This window comes from Erythrolamprus reginae, chromosome 10 (genome assembly GCF_031021105.1).
Source record: "Erythrolamprus reginae isolate rEryReg1 chromosome 10, rEryReg1.hap1, whole genome shotgun sequence".
Lineage (NCBI taxonomy): Eukaryota > Metazoa > Chordata > Lepidosauria > Squamata > Dipsadidae > Erythrolamprus > Erythrolamprus reginae.
Genome location: NC_091959.1, coordinates 13,683,623 through 13,708,479, shown reverse-complemented (window position 1 = coordinate 13,708,479; position 24,857 = coordinate 13,683,623). Strand labels below are relative to the sequence as shown.

The 24,857-nt window shown below is 41.9% G+C and overlaps 1 protein-coding gene across 1 annotated transcript in view; it reads right to left on the bottom strand.

Moving 5' to 3' along the window:
• Positions 1 to 24,857, bottom strand: part of ST8SIA2 (ST8 alpha-N-acetyl-neuraminide alpha-2,8-sialyltransferase 2) — a 54,857-nt gene that overhangs the window by 12,806 nt on the left and 17,194 nt on the right. Inside the window, exons 2-4 of the mRNA XM_070763512.1 lie at positions 13,437 to 13,499; positions 7,435 to 7,563; positions 969 to 1,226 (exon numbers count right to left, since the gene is read on the bottom strand). Of these exons, the coding sequence (XP_070619613.1) occupies positions 969 to 1,226; positions 7,435 to 7,563; positions 13,437 to 13,499 (450 nt within the window). The remainder of the gene's footprint in view (positions 1 to 968; positions 1,227 to 7,434; positions 7,564 to 13,436; positions 13,500 to 24,857) is intronic.

Sequence of the window (24,857 nt, the reverse complement as noted above, 5' to 3'; positions counted from 1 at the left end):
ATCTGCCGATGAAGCCTCCTCTGACCAAGGAAGCGTGAGTGACAGGGAAGAGGGGAGTTTGGCAGATAGCCCAGGAGGAAGCCAATCATCTGTATCATCCCTGGATTCTGAACAAGAATTAATGACACATCCACACATGCGTAGAGTGATGCATAGAAGACAACAACTGAAGGATTATTACAAGAGAAAATGAGGCCACCTGTGGTTGGGTGGGGCTGCTGTAATTAGTGCTACAGATAAAAGTGCAGCTTGGTGTTTTAGCCTCATGGCAGTTTATCTGATTCACTGTTTCATCAAGATCGTGGTTTTTGTGCTGTTCAAGATTGTGTGTGGACTCTCTGGACTTTAGAATTGGACTCAATTTCCCAGTTATTGGGTGAGCAATTGGATTGCATTTCACCTGTGCCTTGTGTGTACCAGAAAATCCCTTTGACATTTAAAAAGGGAGCTGTTTCTGTTTTTCTGTTTATAAAAACCTTTGGGTTTTCCTTTTATCGTGTGGTGTGTGTCTTCCTGGACTAATTACCCTGTAATTATGGGTGGTTGAAACACGCCGGCAGAACATATTTCCCTAATCTATATATTATCCTTAATTCTAAATATCTTCCACTATCGAACTCAGTGATAATCTTCCCTAGTCTATGAGAGAGTACAGTTAATATGTTCTTTCTGCGCCAACTCAGGAAGCTCAAACTGCCTAAGGAGCTGCTGATCCAGTTCTACAGAGGAATCATTGAGTCTGTCATCTGCACCTCCTTAATTGTCTCGTTTGGTTCTGCAACCCAACAAGACTGGCACAGTGCTCTTAGGTGAGCCCTTGTGGAAGGGTCGTTTGACCCACCAAAGGAGTCGTGACCCACAGGTTGGGAACCCCTGTCCTAAAAGATAGCCTGCTTCTTTGCCGTCTGAGGCCTGTCTTACCCTGCCTGAAGCTGAGGAACCTCATTGCCCTTTCTAGGAGGGGTTACCTGATCACAAAGCTGTGGGTGTCGATTTCCTTGCCGCAGCCGCTGTTCAGCAGGATGCCCGAATTCCCTACGATGGCGCAGGTCCGATAGTGCTTGCCTTTCAGTGGGGAGGTTCTTGGTAAGAGGGCATAGAGATTTTGGGAAACATTCATGGTGCTGTCTCTGTCAAACACGTAGTGGATGATGTCACCCGGTTTCAGGGTTCCCTTGAGCACCGAGATGTCTTTCTCGGCATCCAAAAACTTCAGGATGTGTTTTCTTTCAGAAGGAGAGGACGATAAGAACACAGAAAGAGCCATTAGGCTTCAGGAAAACTGCCAAGCCCTTCCGCCCTTCCTCTCTCGCTCCCTCCTCCTCTGCTCTGCTCTCCCTTCCTTCCTTCCTTTCCTCCATCTCTCCTTCCCTTCCAATTCTTTCCTTCCCCTCTTCCTCTTCCTCCTTCTCTCTCTTTCTCCTTCCCTCTCTCCCCTTCCCTTCTCTCTCTTCCTCTCCTCCCTCCCTCCTTTCCTTCCATTTCTCTCCTTTCCTCCCTCTCCCTTCTCTCCATTTCTCTCCTCCCTCCCTCCTCCTCTCTTCTCCTTCCTTCCCTCCTCCCTCCCTTTCATTTCTCTCCTTCCCTCCTTCCCTGTCTTCCTCCTTCCCCCCTCCCCTTCTCTCCCTTTCTCTCCTCCCTGCCTCCTCTCCTTCCTTCTCTTCCTCCTTCCCCCCACTGTAGTGGCAATGTGGAGAACAATTGTTATTTAGTGTCATATTTATTTTATTTATTTATTTATTTATTTTGTCCAATACACAATGAAGGTTATAGACGATATACTCGTAATAAAATATATCAGAGAAAGAGTATAGGAATAAAATATAGGAATAAAGATATAGGATATAGGAATAAGATATAGGAATAAAATATATCAATGAAAGAATAGAGAAAGGATATAGGAATAGAAGAAAAGATATAGGAGATATAGGAGAGACAATAGGACAGGGGACGGAAGGAACACCAGTGCACTTATGCACGGCCCCTATTCAGATTTCTCCTTGATATTAAAAAAAAAGAAAAAGAAAATCCTACAAGTTTAGAGCTCATTCCATGCTCGCCGATAAGGTTCCACAGAGTTGGCCTTCTCCGGGTCCCGTCGACTAAACAATGTCGTTTGGCGGGCCCCAGGAGAAGAGCCTTCTCTGTGGTGGCCCCGGCCCTCTGGAACCAACTCCCCCCGGAGATTAGAATTGCCCCCACCCTCCTTGCCTTTCGCAAACTACTGAAGACTCATTTATACCACCAGGCATGGGGGAGTTGAGATATTCCTTTCCCCTAGACCATTACAAGTTATGCATGGTATGTCTGCGTATGTTTGATTTTATAATAAGGGTTTTTAGTTGTTTTATTATTGGATTGTCACATGCTATTTTTATCATTGTTGTTAGCCACCCCGAGTCTACGGAGAGGGGCGGCATACAAAACCAATAAATTATTATTAATTAATTAATTATTATTATTATTATACCTGGTACGGGAAGGAGCATACTGCTTCCTTTTTGCCTCTTGGCCCAGTAAGGGTATGGCTAGCTGATGAGAACAAAATATACTCAAAAAAAATAAAGGGAACACTTAAACAACACAATATAACTCCAAGTAAATCAAATTGTCCACTTAGAAAGCAACACTGATTGACAATCAATTTCACATGCTGTCAGTACCTTCAACTTTGTACAGAACAAAGTATTCAATGAGAATATTTCATTCATTCAGATCTAGGATGTGTCCTTTGAGTGTTCCCTTTGTTTTTTTGAGCAGTGTAGTTTGAAATAGATCTATATTAGTCTCCGTTCCTTTTCATTATCAGCAAAAATACGTTACACATCTAGAATATACGGTAGTTTGTCGGCTATAACAAATTAACTGTTGAGGCAAAAAAGGAAGCAGCCTGCTCCTTCCCATATTTGGGTATACCCGGGGGATTCATTTTGCCCACAGTCTTGGCTTTTGATGTTATGTCTGTATGTCTTTCTGCGCCAGCTCAGGAAGCTCAAACTGCCCAAGGAGCTGCTGATACAGTTCTACAGAGGAATCATTGAGTCTGTCATCTGCACCTCTATAACTGTCTGGTTTGGTGCTGCAACCCAACAGGACTGACACAGACTTCAGAGGAGAATCAGAACTGCAGAAAAAACAATTGCTGCCAACCTGCCTTCCATTGAGGACCTGTATACTGCACGAGTCAAAAAGAGGGCAGGGAAAATATTTACTGACCCCTCACATCCTGGACACAAATTGTTTCAACTCCTACCCTCAAAACGTCGCTACAGAGCACTACACACCAAGACAACTAGACACAAGAACAGTTTTTTTCCGAACGCCATCACTCTACTAAACAAATAATTCCCTCAACACTGTCAGACTTTCTACTAAATCTGCACTTCTATTCTACTAGTTTTTCTCATCATTCCTTTCACCCATTTCCTCCCATGTTGCCTGCATGACTGTAACTTGTTGCTTATATCCTAAGATTTTTATTAATATTGCTTCTTCATTGCTTATTTGACCCCTATGACAATCATTAAGTGTTGTACCATATGATTCTTGACAAATGTATATTTTATTTTATGTACGCTGAGAGCATATGCACCAAGACAAATTCCTTGCGTGTCCAATCACACTTGGCCAATAAAAATTCTATTCTATTCTATTCTATAGTCTGGAGGAGAGAAGGAAAAGAGGGAACATGATCGAAACATTTAAATATGTTAAAGGGTTAAATAAGGCCCAGGAGGGAAGTGTTTTTAATAGGAAAGTGAACACAAGAACAAGCGGACACAATCTGAAATTAGTTGGGGGAAAGATCAAAAGCAACATGAGAAAATATTATTTTACTGAAAGAGTAGTAGATCCTTGGAACAAACTTCCAGCAGACATGGTTGATAAATCCACAGTAACTGAATTTAAACATGCCTGGGATAAACATATATCCATCCTAAGATAAAATACAGGAAATAGTATAAGGGCAGATTAGATGGATTATGAGGTTTTTTTCTGCCGTCAGTCTTCTATGTTTCTATGTTTCTATGTCCCACCGCCCTTCTTCTTCAATAGCTTTGAAAATTGGCCAGATGTTTTTGGGAATGTGTTTTGGCTGGGAAACCCTATCTTGCAAATGGCTGCAGGAATTTTGAAAGGACAATGGTTCCTGTAACAACAGAGAGAAGCAAGATACTAATATTGATTTTTGTCGCCTTATTGCAGATAGCAGCCGCATCAGAACCCAGATTAGTAAGGAAATTTGGGGGAGGGGGAGGAAGAACAACAACAAACCTATGCCAGACCCATTCTCGAATACAGCTCATCTGTCTGGAACCCATACCACATCTCAGACATCAACACTCTCGAAAACGTCCAAAGATATTTCACCAGAAGAGCCCTTCACTCCTCCACTCGAAACAGAATACCCTACGAAAATAGACTAACTATCCTGGGTCTTGAAAGCTTAGAACTGCGGCGCCTAAAACACGATTTAAGTATTGCCCACAAGATCATATGCTGCAACATCCTTCCGGTCAACGACTACTTCAGCTTCAACCGCAACAACACAAGAGCACACAACAGATTCAAACTTAATATTAACCGCTCCAAACTTGACTGTAAAAAATATGACTTTAACAATCGAGTTGTCGAAGCGTGGAACTCATTACTGGACTCAATAGTGTCAACTCCCAACCCCCAACACTTCTCCCTTACACTCTCCACGATTGACCTCTCCAGGTTCCTAAGAGGCCAGTAAGGGGCATATATAAGTGCACTGATGTGCCTATCGTCCCCTGTCCAATAGTCTTTCCTTATCTCATATGTCATATATATTCTCTCCTTATCTATCTATCTATCTATCTATCTATCTATCTATCTATCTATCTATCATCTATTTCTCTCTCTATATATTGTATATATATCATATATATTCTCTCCTTATCTCTTATATCATATATATTCTCTCCCTCCCATCTACTTCTCTTCTTTTTACTTTCTATCATCATATATATTACTTAATGTATTTTCTCTTCCATGTGTATTGTATATTGGACAAAGAATAAATAAAATAAATAAAATAAATAAATAAAAGGCCAAAAAGAAAATCCGGGAGTTTGAAAACTAGGCCTCCATTCCTGGCAATGTTACACGGAGGTGCATTCATCAGGCATTCGGTTTGACTCAGAGGCCATTTCTGTAATACTAATACTAATACTTCTCGGCATACATAATCCATGTGCACTTCATGCAAAAATCATTTCCCCAGCTCTGTCAACAAGGTTTCCTAGCCTGAAGCTATCCGATTCTTTGAGGGATTCCAACTTATCCAAACAGAATTGCACAGTGGAACAAAAGGAGAAAGTAATCCATTGGTGCCTGCAAATGGTTTCTTTTTATACATTCCACGATAGGCAGGCATTTTTTTTAAATGGCCATCCTGTAATACAGTACAAGTACAGTGGTACGTCTACGTACAAACTTAATTTGTTCCGTTCTTAAGCAGAAAAGTTTGTAAGAAGAAGCAATTTTTCCTATAGGAATCAATGTAAAAGCAAATAATGTGTGCGTTTGGGGAAACAACAGGGAGGGTGGAGGCCCTGTTTCCTCCCAGGAGATTCCTAGAGAGGCCCCATGGAGGCTTCTCCTTGCCTTTTCTGGCCCTGTTTCCTCCCAGGAGATTCGTAGAGAGGCCCCATGGAGGCTTCTCCTTGCCTTTTCTGGCCCTGCTTCCTCCCAGGAGATTCCTAGAGAGGCCCCATGGAGGGTTCTCCCCGCCTTTTCCGGCCCTGTTTCCTCCCAGGAGATTCCTAGAGAGGTCCCACGGAGGCTTCTCCCTGCCTTTTCCGGCCGCGTTTCCTCCAAGGAGATTCCTAGAGAGGCCCCACGGAGTCTTCTCCCTGCCTTTTCCGGCCCCGTTTCCTCCAAGGAGATTCCTAGAGAGGCCCCACGGAGTCTTCTCCCTGCCTTTTCCGGCCCCGTTTCCTCCCATCAGATTCCTAGAGAGGCCCCACGGAGTCTTCTCCCTGCTTTTTCTGGCCCTGTTTCCTCCCTGGAGATTCCTAGAGAGGCCCCAAGGAGGCTTCTCCCTGCCTTTTCCGGTTACATTTTTGGAGGCTCGGGTTTGTAAGTGGAAAATGGTTCTTGAGAAGAGGCAAAAAATCTTGAACACCCGGTTCTTATCTTGAAAAATGTGTAAGTAGAGACGTTCTTAGGTAGACGTACCACTGTACTGTGTTTCTTCTTTTTTGAAAGCAGGGGGAAGACTGAGTTATTTTTGCTCAGGCGTTCTGAAAATGGGACCCCTAAGATATCTCAATCAGGGATAAGCGGTGGATGTCATTGTTGCTGTTAGCCGCCCTGAGTCTCCGGAGAGAGGCAGCATACAAATCCAATCAATCAATCAATCAATCAATCAATCAATCAATCAATCAATCAATCAATCAATCAACAAACAAACAAACAAACAAACAAATAAACAAACAAACAAACAAACAAACAAACAAACAAATAAATAAACAAATAAACAAATAAACAAACAAACAAACAAACAAACAAACAAACAAATAAATAAACAAATAAATAAATGTCCCCCCAAAATTAAGATGTCAAGCCAGTGCAGAAGTTGGTGATAAATTAACAGCTTGCCACAATATCTATAGAAGGCCTGATGTTTATGGGAACTTGGGAGGGGGGATTTCAGGAGGGAGCAGATGCAGCCACAAAGCATTCTTTCGAGGGGTTCAAGGCCATCCTATGCCCATCCACCTGGGCGGAAGCGGAGGAAGGACTTGCCACGCTGGCACAATCTGAGTGGGAAATGCAGATCCAGGCTTCCTTAATTTGTGTGAAGGAAGCACAATGTCGCTTGGCGAGACCCAGGGGAAGCCTTCTCTGTGGCGGCCCCGGCCCTCTGGAACCAACTCCCCCCAGAGATTAGAATTGCTCCCACCCTCCTTGCCTTTCGTAAGCTGCTTAAAACCCACCTCTGCCGCCAGGCATGGGGGAATTGAGATACACTTTCCCTCTAGGCCTTTACAATTGTATGCATGGTATGTCTGTATGTATGATTGGTTTTTATATTAATGGGTTTTTAACTGTTTTTAATATTGGATTATTGTCATACACTGTTTTATTACTGTTGTTAGCTGCCCCGAGTCTGCGGAGAGGGGCGGCATACAAATCCAATAAATGAATGAATGAATGAATGAATGAATGAATGAATAAATAAATAAATAAATAAATAAATAAATAAATAAATAAAGCTGCTTATGGGGCCGTTCATCAAGAGAGGGATTAAAAACCCATCTATCATTTGGGAGGCCCAAACTCACCCCATGAATTGACCCCTGGTGGCTCCACTCCTTGTCCATCCCATAACTCATATCCACCCGGGCCTGTCCCATTTGTCAACCATGGCTGGCATTTGTCCCTGTGGTCCTTTCCCCATACCTGATGGTCAGTGACAGCGTCTGATTGTGTATCCACTGGGATTGAACTGTCTTGTCATGGTGCTTCATGTTGTCGTTACTTTGGTCAGCAACAGCTGGTGATGAAGACCCATTTACTGTCCCTTCCGCTCTGGAGAGAAAAAGGAGAACAAAGAAAAATGATAGATAGATAGATAGACAGACAGACAGACAGACAGGTAGCTAGATAGATATAGAATAGATAAAATAGTTAGGTAGGTAGGTATAGAATATAAAAAACAGATAGATAGATAGATAGATAGATAGATAGATAGATAGATAGATAGATATGATAGTTAAAAGATAGATAGGCAGATAGATAGATGGATAGACAGATAGATTAGATATTTTAGATAGAATAGATAGATTGATAGATAGATGATAGATGATAGATAGATAGATAGATGATAGATAGATAGATAGATAAATGATAGATAGATTGATGATTGATGATTGATGATTGATAGATTGATTGATAGATTGATAGATTGGTAGATTGATAGATTGATAGATTGATAGATTGGTAGACCTCTAGATTGATGGATCGATGGATTGCTAGATCGCTGAATCGCTAGATCGATGGATGGATCGATAGATAGATAGGCAGAAAGATAGATTTATAGGCAGGCAGGCGGGCAGGTAGAAGATAGATAGATAATATTTTAGATACATAATTGATGGGTGGGTGGTTAGGCAGGTAGATAATGAATAGATTATAGAAAGAAGGAGAGAGAAATAGATGATAGAGAGATGACAGATATGTAGATAGGTGAATAGGTTGTGTGCATGTATATGGATGGATGCATGGATGGATGGATAGATGGATGGATGGATGGAGAGAGAGACGGAGGGAGGGAGATCCTTCTGATTACCCGCCTGTGCCAGTCAGCCTGCAGTCCCTGAGAAGTGAGCTAGTTGAAGCTATCAGTTAGAAACTGGCTGGGTTTCCCCATTCTTACTCCCTTTTCTGATGACAGCCAAACAAACACCATCCTGATGGGTTCTTTGTGGAGTCATTTGGGAGGCCTGACTCTATCCGTTTTGATTTCTCTCTGTTTTATCTCTTTTGGAACCAATCCATTTAGGTTTTCTCGGTGTCTTATTTCCTTTATCACACTGGGGGATTTTTTTGAAAACAAAAAAACAAAAAACAAATTGTGCTACAATTTGCTTTTTGAAGAGGTTTCTTTTGTTTTGCAAATGAATGTACACCATGTGTGCAAGCAGTATTCTCGCAGGCAATTGGGAAAGGTTGTTTTCACAGATACACGCAGAAGCCTGGGTCTACCATTTTATAAGGGTAAAATAAAACGTCTGCATGCTTGAATTGGTTAACTTGGGGTTTATTGGTCAGTTTGAAAGTGCAGAATTAAATTCAAACGTTGCATATTCCTTCTCCAACTTTGCTTCCCATGGGCCACCTATTCCAGGGGTCTCTTCACCCATTCACGTCTTCAGTTGAAGACGCCAAAGCAATCAATCCTATGTATTGGATGATGCTCACCTGCCTCTATCTGCCATCTTTCGTATTTGCAACTTTGGCCTGTGTTGTTCTTCAGAGGTGTTGCAATCCAATGCAATCTACTCCATTGGCTGCTGATTGGTTTCCAGACACAATTCAAAGTGTTGCTAATGACCGATAAAGACAGTGAAAGGCTACCAAAGTTTTTACTACCACACTGTGGTCGTGGCTTATGCAGGATGCCCTACAGTTTCTTTCTTTCTTTCTTTCTTTCTTTCTTTCTTTCTTTCTTTCTTTCTTTCTTTCTTTCTTTCTTTCTTTCTTTCTTTCTTTCTTTCTTTCTTTCTTACTTACTTACTTTCTTACTTACTTACTTACTTACTTACTTACTTACTTACTTACTTACTTACTTACTTATTAGATTTGTATGCCGTCCCTCTACGCAGACTCGGGGCGGCTCAGAACAATAACAAAAAAACAATGTATCACAAATCTAATATTAAAAAGTCTCTAAAAACCCCTTATTTTGAAAAAAACAAGAAACACACACACAAACATACCATGCATCAATTATATAGGTCAGCGGGAGATGTCTCAGTTCCTCCATGCCTGGCGGCAGAGGTGGGTTTTAAGACATTTGCGAAAGGCAAGCAGGGTGGGGGTAATCCTAATCTCTGGGGGGAGCTGGTTCCAGAGGGTCGGGGCTGCCACAGAGAAGGCTCTTCCTCTGGGTCCCGCCAGACGACATTGTTTAGTCAACGGGACCCGGAGAAGGCCAACTTGTAAGGTCAATACATATTGTTTTTTATCACTGTGAGCCGCCCCGAGTCTGCGGAGAGGGGCGGCATACTAATCTAATTAATAATAATAATAATAATAATAACAACAACAACAACAACAACAACTTTGTGGGACCTAACTGGTCGCTGGGATTCGTGCGGCAGAAGGTGGTCCCGGAGATATTCTGGTCCGATGCCATGAAGCGCTTTGTAGGTCATAACCAACACTTCTTTCAACATCTTTCAGTGCAAATTGGGTGCTCTGGGGTGGAGCTCCATTTTTGCTACTCCACTGTGTCCGTCCGTCCCCGTCTGGGCAGTAGCCAACCCCTGGATAAAGCCCTACATGGCATTGAACCAGAATACCTCCGAGACTGCTTTCTGCCGCATGAGTCCCAGCGACCAGTCATGTCCCACAGAGTCGGCCTTCTCCAGGTTCCATCAACTAGACAATGTCATTGGCCTTCTCTGTGGGGGGCCCGGCCCTCTGGAATCATCTCCCCCCAGAGATTTGTATTTCCTCCACCCTCCTAGTCTTCCGTAAAAGTCTGAAGACTCTTCTATGCTGCCAGGCTTGGTGCTATTAGACTCTAGCCTCTGACCAATGAATACTATGTATGTTTGTGGTCTGAGTGGGAATGCCTGATTTTTAATAATTATATTAATTGGATTTAGAAAATTGTATTACTGTAATTTGTTTTCTGGACATAAACTGTTTCAACTCCTACCCTCAAAACGTCGCTACAGAGCACTGCACACCAAGACAACTAGACACAAGAATAGTTTTTTCCCGAACACCATCACTCTACTAAACAAATAATTCCCTCAACACTGTCAAGCTATTTACTAAGTCTGCACTAGTTTTTTCTCATCATTCCTATCACCCATTTCCTCCCACTTAGGACTGTATGACTGTAACCTGTTGCTTGTATCCTAAGATTTTTATTAACATTGATTGTTTCTTCATTGCTTATTTGACCCCTATGACAATCATTAAGTGTTGTAACATGATTCTTGACAAATCCATATTTTCTTTTAGGTATACTGAGAGCATCTGCACCAAGACAAATTCCATGTGTGTCCAATCACTCTTGGCCAATAAAGAATAAAGAAAGAATAAATAATTTTATGTGCTGTAAGCCACCTCGAGTCCTCAGAGAGGGGCGGCATATACATCCAATCAATAAATCCTAACCAATCTGGGAAGCAACAGGCTAGCAAAGATTGTCCCATGCAAACAAACCAAGAGACTTAAGTACCTCTATAACTGTCTGGTTTGGTGCTGCAACCCAACAGGACCGACACAGACTTCAGAGGAGAATCAGAACTGCAGAAAAAACAATTGCTGCCAACCTGCCTTCCACTGAGGACCTGTATACTGCACGAATCAAAAAGAGGGCGGGGAAAATATTTACTGACCCCTCGCATCCTGGACACAAATTGTTTCAACTCCTACCCTCAAAACGTCGCTACAGAGCACTGCACACCAAGACAACTAGACACAAGAACAGTTTTTTCCCGAACGCCATCACTCTGCTAAACAAATAATTCCCTCAACACTGTCAGACTTTCTACTAAATCTGCACTTCTATTCTACTAGTTTTTCTCATCATTCCTTTCACCCATTTCCTCCCATGTTGTCTGTATGACTGTAACTTGTTGCTTATATCCTAAGATTTTTATTAATATTGCTTCTTCATTGCTTATTTGACCCCTATGACAATCATTGTTGTACCACATGATTCTTGACAAATGTATATTTTATTTTATGTACACTGAGAGCATATGCACCAAGACAAATTCCTTGTGTGTCCAATCACACTTGGCCAATAAAAATTCTATTCTATTCTATTCTAATAATGCATGGAGTGCATTTGTTGGTACGTGAATCCTTCTCACACAAACAGTTCTTTATTTCTCAGGTCGTCTGAATTCAATGTGAAATGCTTTTGAGGATGATCCAGGCTGATCTATCTGGACTTTGGGAAGCTGTAAACATGAATCTCTTGGCCTATTTATGAGTCAAGAGCTTAGAAAGAACTTCAGCCACCAACCCTTGCCTACTCTTCCACATAAGATTAACTGAGTTTAGAGAACTGTCCACTAACCAGTGCTGATTCCTTGCCCTGTAACCGAGTGCCACTTTTTCAGCTCAATGACTCAATACCTGACTTTCTCCTTCTCCTATTTTTTTTTTCATTTTCGAGAAAAGGGAACATATTGCTAATACATTGCAGAGTTTACGAGATTGCCAGCATGCCAACCTGCAAGACTAAATTGCCTTCAAAACTTCCCACATATGTTGGTAACATAAACAAAGGACTTCTTTGAAGCTGAAATCTGAAGGCATAAGGCAAGGTGCAAATCAATGTTGTTGCTTATTCTCGTTGTGGAGAACAACGTGCCTGTACCCCATCAGATGCTAAATTGATGGGGGCAGAGGTCACACGGGTAATTGCACACACAGATGTAGAATATTTTTTTTGGCCACGTATATGCATACATTCGAACTAGACTGTGATGTTTCTCTGTCATGCATATGTGGGTATGAGCATAATGGTTATCTTTTGAAAGCTAAATGCAATGAAGGTTCAATTTAATGTATGCTGATTAGTGTATATTTAAAATGATAATAAAATTCTTGTTCTGTTCTGCTTTGCTCCTACTCCTACTTTACTCTGTTCTATTCTATTCTATTCTATTCTATTTAGTTATTAGGTTTGTATGCCGCCCCTCTCTGTAGACTCAGGGCGGCTCACAACATACAATAAAACAATTCACAACAAATCTAATAAACTTAAAAAATTTAAAAAAAACCATTATTAAACCATACATACACACAGACATACCATACATAAATTGTATAGGCTCGGGGGAGGGGGGAATGCCTCAATTCCCCCATGCCTGACGGCAGAGGTGAGTTTTAAGTAGTTTACGGAAGGCAAGGAGGGTGGGGGCAGTTCTAATCTCCAGAGAGTTGGGGCCGCCACAGAGAAGGCTCTTCCCCTGGGACCTGCCAGACGGCACTGCTTAGTCGACGGGACCCGGAGAAGGCCAACTCTGTGGGACCTAATCGGTCGCTGGGATTCGTGCGGCAGAAGGCGGTCCCGGGGATATTCTGGTCCAATGCCATGAAGGGCTTTATAGGTCATAACCAACACTTTGAATTGTGACCGGAAATTGATCGACAACCAATGCAGACTGCGGAGCGTTGGTGTAACATGGGCATATTTGGAAAAGCCCATGATTGCTCTCTATTCTATTCTATTCTATTCTATTCTATTTATTCTATTCTATTCTATTCTATTCTATTCTACCCTACTCCATTCCATTCCACTCCACTCCACTCTACTCTTTATTCTATCCTGTTCTGTTCTATCCCATCCCATCCCATTCTTATTCCATCCCATTCTTCAGAAAGGGTGGAAATGCATTTGGATCCAGATAAGATCCAGCTGTTTATTTGTCTTCAACCAGTGAATGCCTGGATTCTCCTGCTATCCATGGTTCACTACGCTGTGGCTTAGCATGTCAGCAAATTGTCACTTATTCATAAACCACAATTAACCAAACATGTCCTAAAAAGATAAACTGTAAGGTCTCTTTGAAGAAAATGCCCAGGAACACGGGGGTGGAAAGCCGATCTATAGAGTAAGTGTATAGTATAGCATCTCCCCCAATGAAGGAGATTTACAGCACCTTGGAGCAGAAAACAAAGGAAAAGACACCATCTATTTTACGAACCTATTGGACCTGTTATGTAAACTGCTCACTGCCGATCGGACGGCATCTCGGCCTCCAGAATTCCTGCAAAACAAAAGCAATGTATTATTTATCAGCCACTCATAGCGATTCCTTCTGCACCACGGAGCAGAGAAAACACTCACAAAGTTCATCGTCTAGAGATAAGACGCTTAGATACGCTCTGGTGTTCAGAGACTGTTTCATTTTCTCTCCTCTTTCCGAGCTCTGATGAAACATCCTCTAACCAAGGCGAAAAGCAAGCAGGCTGATGAGAAATGATTCAACCCAGGTCAATCCTTTGCTGGAATTGATTGAGAGTGTTGGGCAAAGGACTCTTATTCAATAGGAAGAGGGAGATTGTGATCCCGCTATATAGAGCACTGGTGAGACCACATTTGGAATACTGTGTTCAGTTCTGGAGACCTCCCCTACAAAAAGATATTGACAAAATTGAACGGGTCCAAAGACGGGCTACAAGAACGGTGGAAGGTCTTAAGCATAAAACGTATCAGGAAAGACTTAATGAACTCAATCTGTATAGTCTGGAGGACAGAAGGAAAAGGGGGGACATGATCAAAACATTTAAATATGTTAAAGGGTTAAATAAGGTCCAGGAGGGAAGTGTTTTTAATAGGAAAGTGAACACAAGAACAAGGGGACACAATCTGAAGTTAGTTGGGGGAAAGATCAAAAGCAACATGAGAAAATATTATTTCACTGAAAGAGTAGTAGATCCTTGGAACAAACTTCCAGCAGACGTGGTAGATAAATCCACAGTAACTGAATTTAAACATGCCTGGGATAAACATATATCCATCCTAAGATAAAATACAGAAAATAGTATAAGGGCAGACTAGATGGACCATGAGGTCTTTTTCTGCCGTCAGACTTCTATGTTTCTATGTTTCTAGGAGTGAAATGCCTACAGGATAATTTTGCCAGTTCCAGTTTAGCTTTTCTTTGATCTTCTACTCACAATTTCCAGCTGAATACATAATTTCCCAGAACATCTCTACAGAGAACTGGAAACAGGAAGCACAACATCTCTACAGAGTCAATAATGCTTAGTTACTGCGACTCTACGAATTGTAATGTAACCTGATTGGTTGACAAATGTATATAACATGATGCCCCTTTGCATAGGTGTGGCTTAAAGATACAATGGTACCTCTACTTACGAACTTAACTCGTTCTGTGACCAGGTTCTTAATTAGAAAAGTTTGTAAGAAGAAGTAATTTTTCCCATAGGAATCAATGTAAAAGCAAATAATGGATGGGATTGGATAAACCACAGGGAGGGTGGAGGCCCTGTTTCCTCCCAGGAGATTCCTAGAGAGGCCCCACGGAGGCTACTTCCCACCTTTTCCGGCCCCGTTTCCTCCCAGGAGATTCATAGAGAGGCCCCAGGGAGGCTTCTCCCTGCCTTTTTATACACTTCATTCTCAGAGATCTTGTGAAGAGCAAGAGGGGGGAAGAGAATGAATGAGAATAACATCTGCAGGCAATTTCCAAATTTTGCTTACCGACATCCCTTTTACCCTTTCCGTCATAATTCTGTCAAACGTCTTTCCTGGCACATTTAAGAAACTACTGTTGAAGGGTTTTTTTCTTCATTCAGTTTTTCCTTTGCAGAGGAAATGGTGTTGTTTCAATTATCAGGCAGCCTTTACACACATCTTAAAACAAATTGCACAGCTACCCAGTAAGTAAACCACATCTGTTTTTCTCCAGTTACATCATCTACTCCTGCCACTTTACTAATTTCATTTCAACGTGTATAGCAATAGCATTAGAAACAGCATTTAGACTTCTATACCTCTTCATAGTGCTCTACAGCCCTCTCTAAGCGGTTTACAGAATCAGCATATTGCTGATATATCCGTTTGCCTCACTTTTATGTCCTATGGGGAGGGGGCAATCATCTCCAAGCCTTATACCTGAGTGTTGTGGTTGGCTCTGGCCCAGCTCTTGCCCCAAGGACTGTGGATGTGGGGGAGACATCCACATGCTGCAGGCCTGTTTTGACCCCGGTGGAATCTGCTGATGAAGGCTCCTCTGACCAAGAAGACATGAGTGACAGGGAGGAGGAGAGTGTGGCAGACAGCTCAGAAGGAGATCAATTATCTAGCTCCTCCTTGGATTCAGAACAAGAGTTAATGATACAGCCACGCATGCGGAGAGCGATGCATAGGCAACAACAACTGAGAGATTATTATCAAAGAAAATGAGGCCACCTGTGGTTGGGTGGGGCTGTGGTAATTAGTGAGGCTGCTATAAATAGCAGCCTGTGGGTTTGGCCATTGTGGAGGATTATCTGATCGTTGTGTTTTGTGACTGCTTTACTGACTTTGACTTTTTGTGTACTGATTTTTTCCCACTTTGAAACTAAACCAGAGCAAAGTGTGTTTCACTTTGTGAAAGAAGGACTGTGAATTGCCTCACAGCTGCAAGCTAAGTATCACAGAACTGATAAGGGACTTGTACAAATTACCAGTTTTTTTGGAGACGAGTGCTCTTTGCTATACCAAAAGAGGGCTTGGTTTAAGTGAATTTTCATTATAAAGAACATTGTCTTTTAATTTTCAAAAGTGTGTGTGTCTGAAATTTGTACCTATGAATTTTTTGGAGCATTCTACCAGAGAGCCCGACAGAACACTGAGTAGCCCCTTTCTTCTGTAATTGTTCTTACTTTATGGCAGCCCTGTGGATGCGCGCATTGGGAACCAGCTCCCCCTGTTCCTATGCTTCGCTCACGTCAGTATCTGGAGGCTCTGGAACAGGGGTGGGCAACAGGAAGGACGGGGTGGAACGCAGTTCCACCGGCAGAAATGAAGAGGCATGGACAGCTCCAGCTCATCGGCAGCTGTCACTTCCTGGATTACTGGTCTCGACTCGACTCTCCTATTTTCCCCTGTTGCTGCTGCTGCTGCATCTGGGCTCCTTGCTTTTTTCTTCTTTCCTCCTTCCTGGCCTTGGATGAGCTTCCCTCTCTCCTGCCCAGCTCCCCTCCAGCCTCATGCGGCCACCTCCCGCCTGAGGTGCAAGCAGAAGGCGTGGATGGAAGCGGCGCTGGCAGCATTTATGCTTCTGGCAGCACCCGTTCACCTAGCCTGAGGTGGGGAGGGCGACCCAGGAAGGAGAGCGCAGGAAACGCGGAGCAAATTGTCATCCCACTTGGTTGCATGGCCGGCAAGCCACTCCTAACCAGTCACATGACCATCAAGCCACACCCACAAAATAAGCCACACCCACAGTGTGGCAGTAAACATTTTGGCTGTCCATTACTGCTCTGGAGTCAGTACAGAACTACCAGATGGCCCAGGCTCTCTCTCTGGCTCCAACACAGAGCATGATTGTTCTTAATAAGGGTTTTAAATATTGTTTTTGACATTGGATTTGTATATTGTATTGTTTGTTGTGAGCCGCTCCGTGTCTTCGGAGAGGGGCGGCATACAAATCTAATAAATTATTATTATTTAATTATTATTATTAATTATTATAATAAATTATTAATAAATTATTTAAAAAAATATAATTTATTAGGTTATTAAAAAACAGGGAAAGGGGGGATGGGAATACAAAAAAGAGAAGTAGGAGGGGGATGGGGTAAACAGTATTTTTATACAGCAGCTTATATATATTGTTGTATATACATTCCAAATATTAGTCTATATGTAATTATTTTGTATTCAATATTCTTATTTGGATAATCTTATAACGGTAGTATTTAATATTCCAAGGGTGACGTGGAAAGGAAAGGTAGTTGGAGGTGGGATAGAAAAGAAAAGAAGAAGGAAAGGAAAGAAGGAGAAAGAAAGAAAAGAGAGAAAAAGAGGGGGGTAGCACCTGCAAACTAGCAGGCATATGGATTGTGACGACTTAGTTTGATTATGTTTGTTATTTTTGTTAGTGAGAAGTATTTGTGAGTTATAATATTAGTAAGTTATTAATAATTATCAAGTGGATTGAACTCAGACAGGGATTGTATTGATTTTGGCTCGAATTTCTATTGTGTATATCTTTATTTTGATTTATATTAAGAGATTCTGATTGGTTTATGTTTTATTGTTTTTAAAGTTAGATAACCATCTGAACCATTTCTCCCAGGCCTTGTAGAACTGTGTGTCGTTTTTGTTTTGTGTTTCCATTGTTATTTTTGATAGTTCGGCACATTCCGTAATTTTACTAATAATGATTAAGTTTGTCGGAGTGTCTTCTTTTTCCCAATGCTGTGTGCGTATGTTAATCCGGCCCTTAGTATTAATAAATTATTATTATTTAATTATTATTATTAATTACTCCAGATTCCAAGTCTGGGCCATGTCCCTCCAGAGCCTCCTCTGCAGGCTGCTGATGGACCACAATAGAAGTCTGACAGCAGAAAAAGACCTCATGGTCCATCTCGTCTGCCCTTATACTATTTTCTGTATTTTATCTTAGGATGGATATATGTTTATCCCAGGCATGTTTAAATTCAGTTACTGTGGATTTATCTACCACGTCTGCTGGAAGTCTGTTCCAAGGATCTACTACTCTTTCAGTAAAATAATATTTTCTCATGTTGCCTTTGATCTTTCCCCCAACTAACTTCAGATTGTGTCCCCTATTAAAAACACTTCCCTCCTGAACCTTATTTAACCCTTTAACATATTTAAATGTTTCGATCATGTCCCCCCTTTTCCTTCTGTCCTCCAGACTATACAGATTGAGTTCATTCAGTCTTTCCTGATCAGTTTTATGCTTAAGACCTTCCACCATTCTTGTAGCCCGTCTTTGGACCCGTTCAATTTTGTCAATATCTTTTTGTAGGTGAGGTCTCCAGAACTGAACACAGTCTTCCAAATGGGGCCTCAACATCATTCTATACAATGATGTTCCCTGCGATGCTTTATAGCTTTTCTTTTTTTCCTATTGGCCTTTTCATAATCTACTTTGGGTGGTGGTTGTTTTTTCTCTCCTGCGAAAGGGACTTTTCCAATAACTCTTGTCCGTTCATTACATCTCCCCAAAAACATTAGCTTCAAATCCGGTCCGTTTTTCATTGTTAACGTTTCTGGGGAGCTTCATTACCAGCGCTTCCAGTAGATTTTCCTTCAACCTGTATTGAATTATTTGTTCCTTTTGCCGGCCTAAGCTCTTCTCAACAATTGCCTGCAGCACACAGCTAAAAGGCATTAATTCTTCTTCTTTCCTTTGATCCGGGTTGACAATACATAACTTTCCTTTGGCTGATATCTCTGCGCTTTAATATTTCATCTCAGTTCATCACGGGCTTTCTCCCGACTAGCAGGTGACTCTCTATTATAGTGGTTAGTTATCACTCTGGTCTAGTGATTTGCTTAGATTGAAATGTCATATCACTGCAACTTCTCCCCTTATTTGCATTGCATTGGTGTTACTGTGTTTTCCCCAGAACAAGACCCTAACCAGAAATAAGCCCTAGCATCAATGAAGGGCTGCATTTTTTTTTACTACACATTGTGGCAGCGTTCCCTGTAAGCTGCGCGCGTGTGCATGCGTGCACCCCAAAATACCCCCCGCGCACCCTTTTCCATGGGCGCGCGCTCCCCATCCCCCTGCCAGCCCATAGGGGGGGGAGGTGCCGGCAGTAGGAGGAAAGGGTGCCGTAGCCGCCCCTGCCTCCCCACGGTGCCTCTGGCCCCCTCGAGGCCCTCGCCTCTTGGCCCTGCCTCCTGCCTACCCGATCCACCCCCTCTCCTCCTCCGCCGCCTCCTGCCTTGGGGCGCGACTTCTCCCATGGCGGTGGTGGCTGTGGCTTCTCTTTGGGACGAAAGCACTCCCAGACAGGGGGCTGTGTGGGAGGGCTTTCTCCGTGCGCTTCGGGAATGCCCGCCCCGCCCCTCTCGCAGCCCCTTCGCTGGGAGTGCTTTTGTCCCGGACTTTCAGCAAGGGGCTGCAGTAGAGGCAGGGCAGGCGTTCCCGAAGCGCTCGGAGAAAGCGCTCTCGCAGCCCCCTCGCTGACAGAGAGGGAGAGAGAGGGAGAGAGAAAGTAAGTGAGAAATAGAGAGAGAGAGAAAGGGGGGAGAGAGATAGCAAGAGAGAGAAGAGAAAGAAAGCAAGAGAGATAGAAAGAAAGAGTGAGAGAGAAAGAAAGCAATAGAAAGAGAGAAAGAAAACAAGAGAGAAATAAAGAGAGAGAGAGAGAGCAAGAGGGGGAGAGAGATAGAAAGAGAGGGAGAGAGAAAGTGAGAAAAAGAGAGAGAGACAAAGAGGGGGAGAGAGAAAGAGAGAGAAATGACTCTTGATTTAAAGCATATGGTAAAAAGCACCCAAATAATAACAGAGAAAAAAAAAACCCAGCCGTTTGTGTGTGTGTGTGTGTGTGAACTCTTGAACCATTTCCAATAGCTCACCTGTTATTGGAAATGGTTCAAAAGTTCACACACACACACACACATATAAGGGGGGAGGAGACAGGGATGGAAAAAGAGGAGAAGATAGTAATAATAGTAATAGATTTTGGTTTTGTTTTATTATCAATTTCTTTTAATAAAAAAAGAAGGGGATTTTTTATTTATTTATTTATTTATTTATTTATTTATTTACTTACTTACTTACTTACTTACTTACTTACTTACTTACTTACTTACTTACTTACTTACTTATTTATTTATAGTTCTATGCCGCCCAGTCCCAAAGGGACTGTCGCTCAGACACTATACTTTTCTGCCCACACCGAAAAAAAATTAGAGGGAACATTGCACTGTGGGCATGGCTTATTTTGTGGATGTGGTTTACTGGCCATGTGACCAGGTGGGAGTGGCTTGATGATCATGTGACTGGGGGGTAGCTTAAAGGTCATGTGACTGGCTTAAAGGTGGCCAACTTGACAGCACTCATGTCAAGGGTTTGGGTTAGGGTTAGGGTGCCTGGTCTCTCCTAGCCTCAAAGAGATACAACTTCCCTATCTATTTACAGAACATCCAAAATACAGTATTCTATTTAATTCTATGAATATATGCCATATGTGGACATACATATTGTACACATGCACATAAAAATATACATTATCTACTATATGTTCTGCCGGTGTATCTCAACTGCCCGTAATTACAGGGTAATTAGTTCAGGAAGACACACACCACACGATAAAAGGAAAACCCAAAAGTTTTTATAAACAGAAAAACAGAAACAGCTCCCTTTTTAAATGTCAAAGGGATTTTCTGGTACACACAAGGCACAGGTGAAATGCAGTCCAATTGCTCACCCAATAACTGGGAAATTGAGTCCAATTCTAAAATCCAGAGAGTCCACACTCACAATCCTGAACGGCAAAAACCATGATCTTGATGAAACAATGAATCAGATAAACTGCCATGAGGCTAAAACACCAGGCTGCACTTTTATCTGTAGCACTAATTACAGCAGCCCCACCCAACCACAGGTGGCCTCATTTTCTCTTGTAATAATCCTTCAGTTGTTGTCTCCTATGCATCACTCTACGCATGCATGGATGTGTCATTAATTCTTGTTCAGAATCCAGGGATGATACAGATGACTGATCTCCTCCTGGGCTGTCTGCCAAACTCCCCTCTTCCCTGTCACTCACGCTTCCTTGGTCAGAGGAGATTTCATCAGCAGATTCTACTGGGAGCAAAACAGGCCTGCGGCATGTGGATGTCTCCCCCACAACCACCTTCACATTCCTTGGGGCAGGAACTGGGCCAGAGCTAACCACAACACTATATAAACTGTATGTGTATGTATATACACACACAGACACACATACACAGCATATCTACAGAGAGGGGCGGCATACAAATCTAATAAATAATAAAATAATAATAATAATATCTGAGACTGTTGTTTCTCCCAGCATTTGAATTCCTACATGGCATTGGACCAGAATACATCCGGAACCGCCTTCTACCGCACGAATCCCAGCGGCCGATAAGATTCCACAGAGTTGGCCTTCTCCGGGTCCCGTCGACCAAACAATGTCGTTTGGCGGGCCCCAGGGGAAGAGCCTTCTCTGTGGCGGCCCCAGCTCTCTGGAATCAACTCTCCCAGAGATTAGAATGGCCCCCACCCTCCTTGTCTTTCGCAAATTACTCAAGACCTGCCTTTATCGCCAGGCATGGGGGAACTGAGACATCCTCCCCCAGGCTTTTATATTTTATGTTTGGTATGTGTTCTGTCTGGGTGCCCCCAGACTTCAACACCAACTGGAAAAAGCAGCCAGACACGCTGGTAAAAGCAAAAGCACTTTATAGTTTGAAAAATAAACACAGAGAAAAACCTGTTCTTCCCAACAGGCAGGCTATGAGACTTCACAGCAGAGTCCTGATGGCCAGACAATACAGCAGACTTCTTGCTGGCACACCCACCACTGTAGAGAATAAGACCCACACCTTTTCCCCCCAAGGTTTCAGTATTCAAAGTCACAAACCAGAATTCCAAGATGCCAAAGATCACAGCCAGGTCCCAGGACTCCCAAAGATAATACTCCACAAGCCAGGAAGGGTGGGTCTGCCTTTTCAGCCTTTCCAGAGAGCACCACACCCAAACCCAGCTGTTGCCTCTTTAGTGCTGAAAGTACCTGGCTAATTGTCCCCTTCGTTGTGTTGCTCTTCTCTGCCGGAGATCGATTATTGCTTGTGCATTTTCATCTAAGGAATCCAGGCTGCTTGCTGGGGAGAGCTCCCTCTCGGGGGACTCTGGCTGTCCTCCCTCTCCCTCAGCCTGAGATTCCTCCTCCCCGTCTGCCTGAACCTCCTGTTCCTCATCCTCCCCCTCTGAGCAGGAAGCCAGCAGAGGATCAGCCGTTCCCTGAGGGGCCTCAGACGGAATCACAACAGTATGTATGTGTTGTATGGTTTTAAATTGTTGGGGTTTTAGATATGTTTTATTTTAATATTAAATTTGTCTCACGGTTATATTGTTTTTGTATTACTGTTGTGAGCCGCCCCGAGTCTTCGGAGAGGGGCGGCATCCAAATCTAATAAATAATAACAATAAATAATTTCTTATATTTCTTCTTATCGTTTCTTATTTCTTCATATTCCCTCCCTTCTTGGGATAGAGGTCCCAAGCTTGCCAAGTGCTCACCTAGATCTAAGAACAACTTTTTCTAAGAACAAACATTCTTGAGGATACAGAAGAACAAAACTGAATCAAAAGTTGGAGGGAAGAGACCACCGAGCAAGAAATAAACTTAAAGGAGGACACGGCTGAAGGATATGACCTCCCTACTTGGAGGGCATGGAGTAGGTTGAGAGTTGGAAGGCCTAAGTGTAAAACCTAATATGCTTGTGTGGAGAAACACAGAGGTTGGTCCATTTGCTTATATGTCGGCTACTACCAGAAACACATGCCGATAATGACTTATTTTTGGCCAAAGACAAAGCTAAGAAGGTGGCTTCATTCCAGAAGTTTGATTTAGATCTGGAAGAAGAAGAAGAAGAAGAAGAAGAAGAAGAAGAAGAAGAAGAAGAAGAAGAAGAAGAAGAAGGAAGAGGAGGAGGAGGAAGAGGAGGAGGAGAAGGAGAAGGAGGAGGAGAAGGAGAAAGAGAAGGAGAAGGAGGAGAAGGAGAAGGAGAAAGAGAAAGAGAAAGAGAAGGAGAAGGAGGAGGAGAAGGAGGAGAAAGAGAAAGAGAAGGAGAAGGAGAAAGAGAAGGAGAAAGAGAAGGAGAAGGAGGAGGAGAAGGAGAAAGAGAAGGAGGAGGAGAAGGAGAAAGAGAAGGAGGAGGAGAAAGAGGAGGAGGGGGAGGAGGAAGATGAAGAAGAAGAAGGTTTGTTCTAGTTCAGTAGACTTTTTCCTTTTATTCCAATTCCTTTCATGTCCATTTTCACTCCAAATTCACTCTTGACATGATCAATAAATAAAGGATCCTTCCCATATTGAGAGTCCCTCATTGTTCTCCCATCACTACTCAATTTTTTCATTCTTTCATTATAAACAACAAAAGAGGTCTATATATGAACAGACATACGGCTGAGTTATATACTGTATTTGGAGCAGTATTTAAGCAGATGCTCGCAATGTAATTCTCATTCGTTGTCGTATCTTTGAGTGCCCCAAACGTTCTTTCTTATACTCTGCACACCCATTTAATCATGGTTCCTAACCAAGTATCTCCCATCTCCAATTATATCAATTCAGAATGTCACTCAATATTCCGCAAAATTCATTTCTGGTTCTTTCATGATCACCATTCACTGGAATGTAACATGCGTTTTATTACCGAGTTACAGATTCCTATTTTCATAGGTACCTGTTAATAGGCTGGAGAGCCCTAATTCATACTTCCTAAGAGGCCAGTAAGGGGCGTATATAAGTGCACTGATGTGCCTATCGTCCCCTGTCCAATTGTCTTCCCTTACCTTATCTATCTATCTATCTATCTATCTATCTATCTATCTATCTATCTATCTATCTATCTATCTATCTATCTATCTATCTATCTATCTATCTATCTATCTATCTTATCTATCTATCTATCTATCTATCTATCTATCTATCTATCTATCTATCTAATCTATCTATCTATCTATCTATCTATCTATCTATCTATCTATCTATCTATCTATCTATCTATCTATCTATCTATCTATCTATCTATCTATCTATCTATCTATCTATCTATCTATCTATCTCCATCCATAATCTATCTATCTATCTATCTATCTATCTATCTAATCTATCTATCTATCTATCTATCTATCTATCTATCTATCTATCTATCATCTATCTATCTATCTATCTATCTATCTATCTATCTATCATCTATCTATCTATCTATCTATCTATCTATCATCTATCTATCTATCTATCTATCTATCTAATCTATCTATCTATCTATCTATCTATCTATCTATCTATCTATCTATCTATCTACCTACCTATATCTATCTATCTACATATATATACATACATATATCATATATTTTCTCTCCTTATTTCTTATATCATATATATCCTCTTTTTCCTTCTATCTTTATATATATTACTTAATGCCTACTCTCTTCCATATGTATTGTATATTGGACAAAGAATAAAAAAAGAAAAAAAAAGAAAAAGAAAAAAGAAAAAAAAAGAAAAATAATAATTTTTTTTTTTGCATTTTAGACCTTTCATTTATAACTCAACATACCCTTTCCATTTCTCCGCCTGTATTCATCCATTCATCAAGACTGCTTTCTTTCAGATCTATTACATCTTTCCCGGGAGAATTCTTATCACATTGCAGCTTTCAGCAGTTAGTCTCCCAAGCATAAACCCGCTAGAAATGAAGATGATTTAAGAAATCCCTTTATAGATTTTAACCCCTTCCTCTACAGGTAGTCCTCAACTTGTAACAGTTCTGGGAGTTGAAGTCCACAAGTCTTAAAGTTGCCAAGGTTGGAGACTCCTGATCTACATGATCTAGATCAGTGTTTCCCAACCTTGGCAACTTGAAG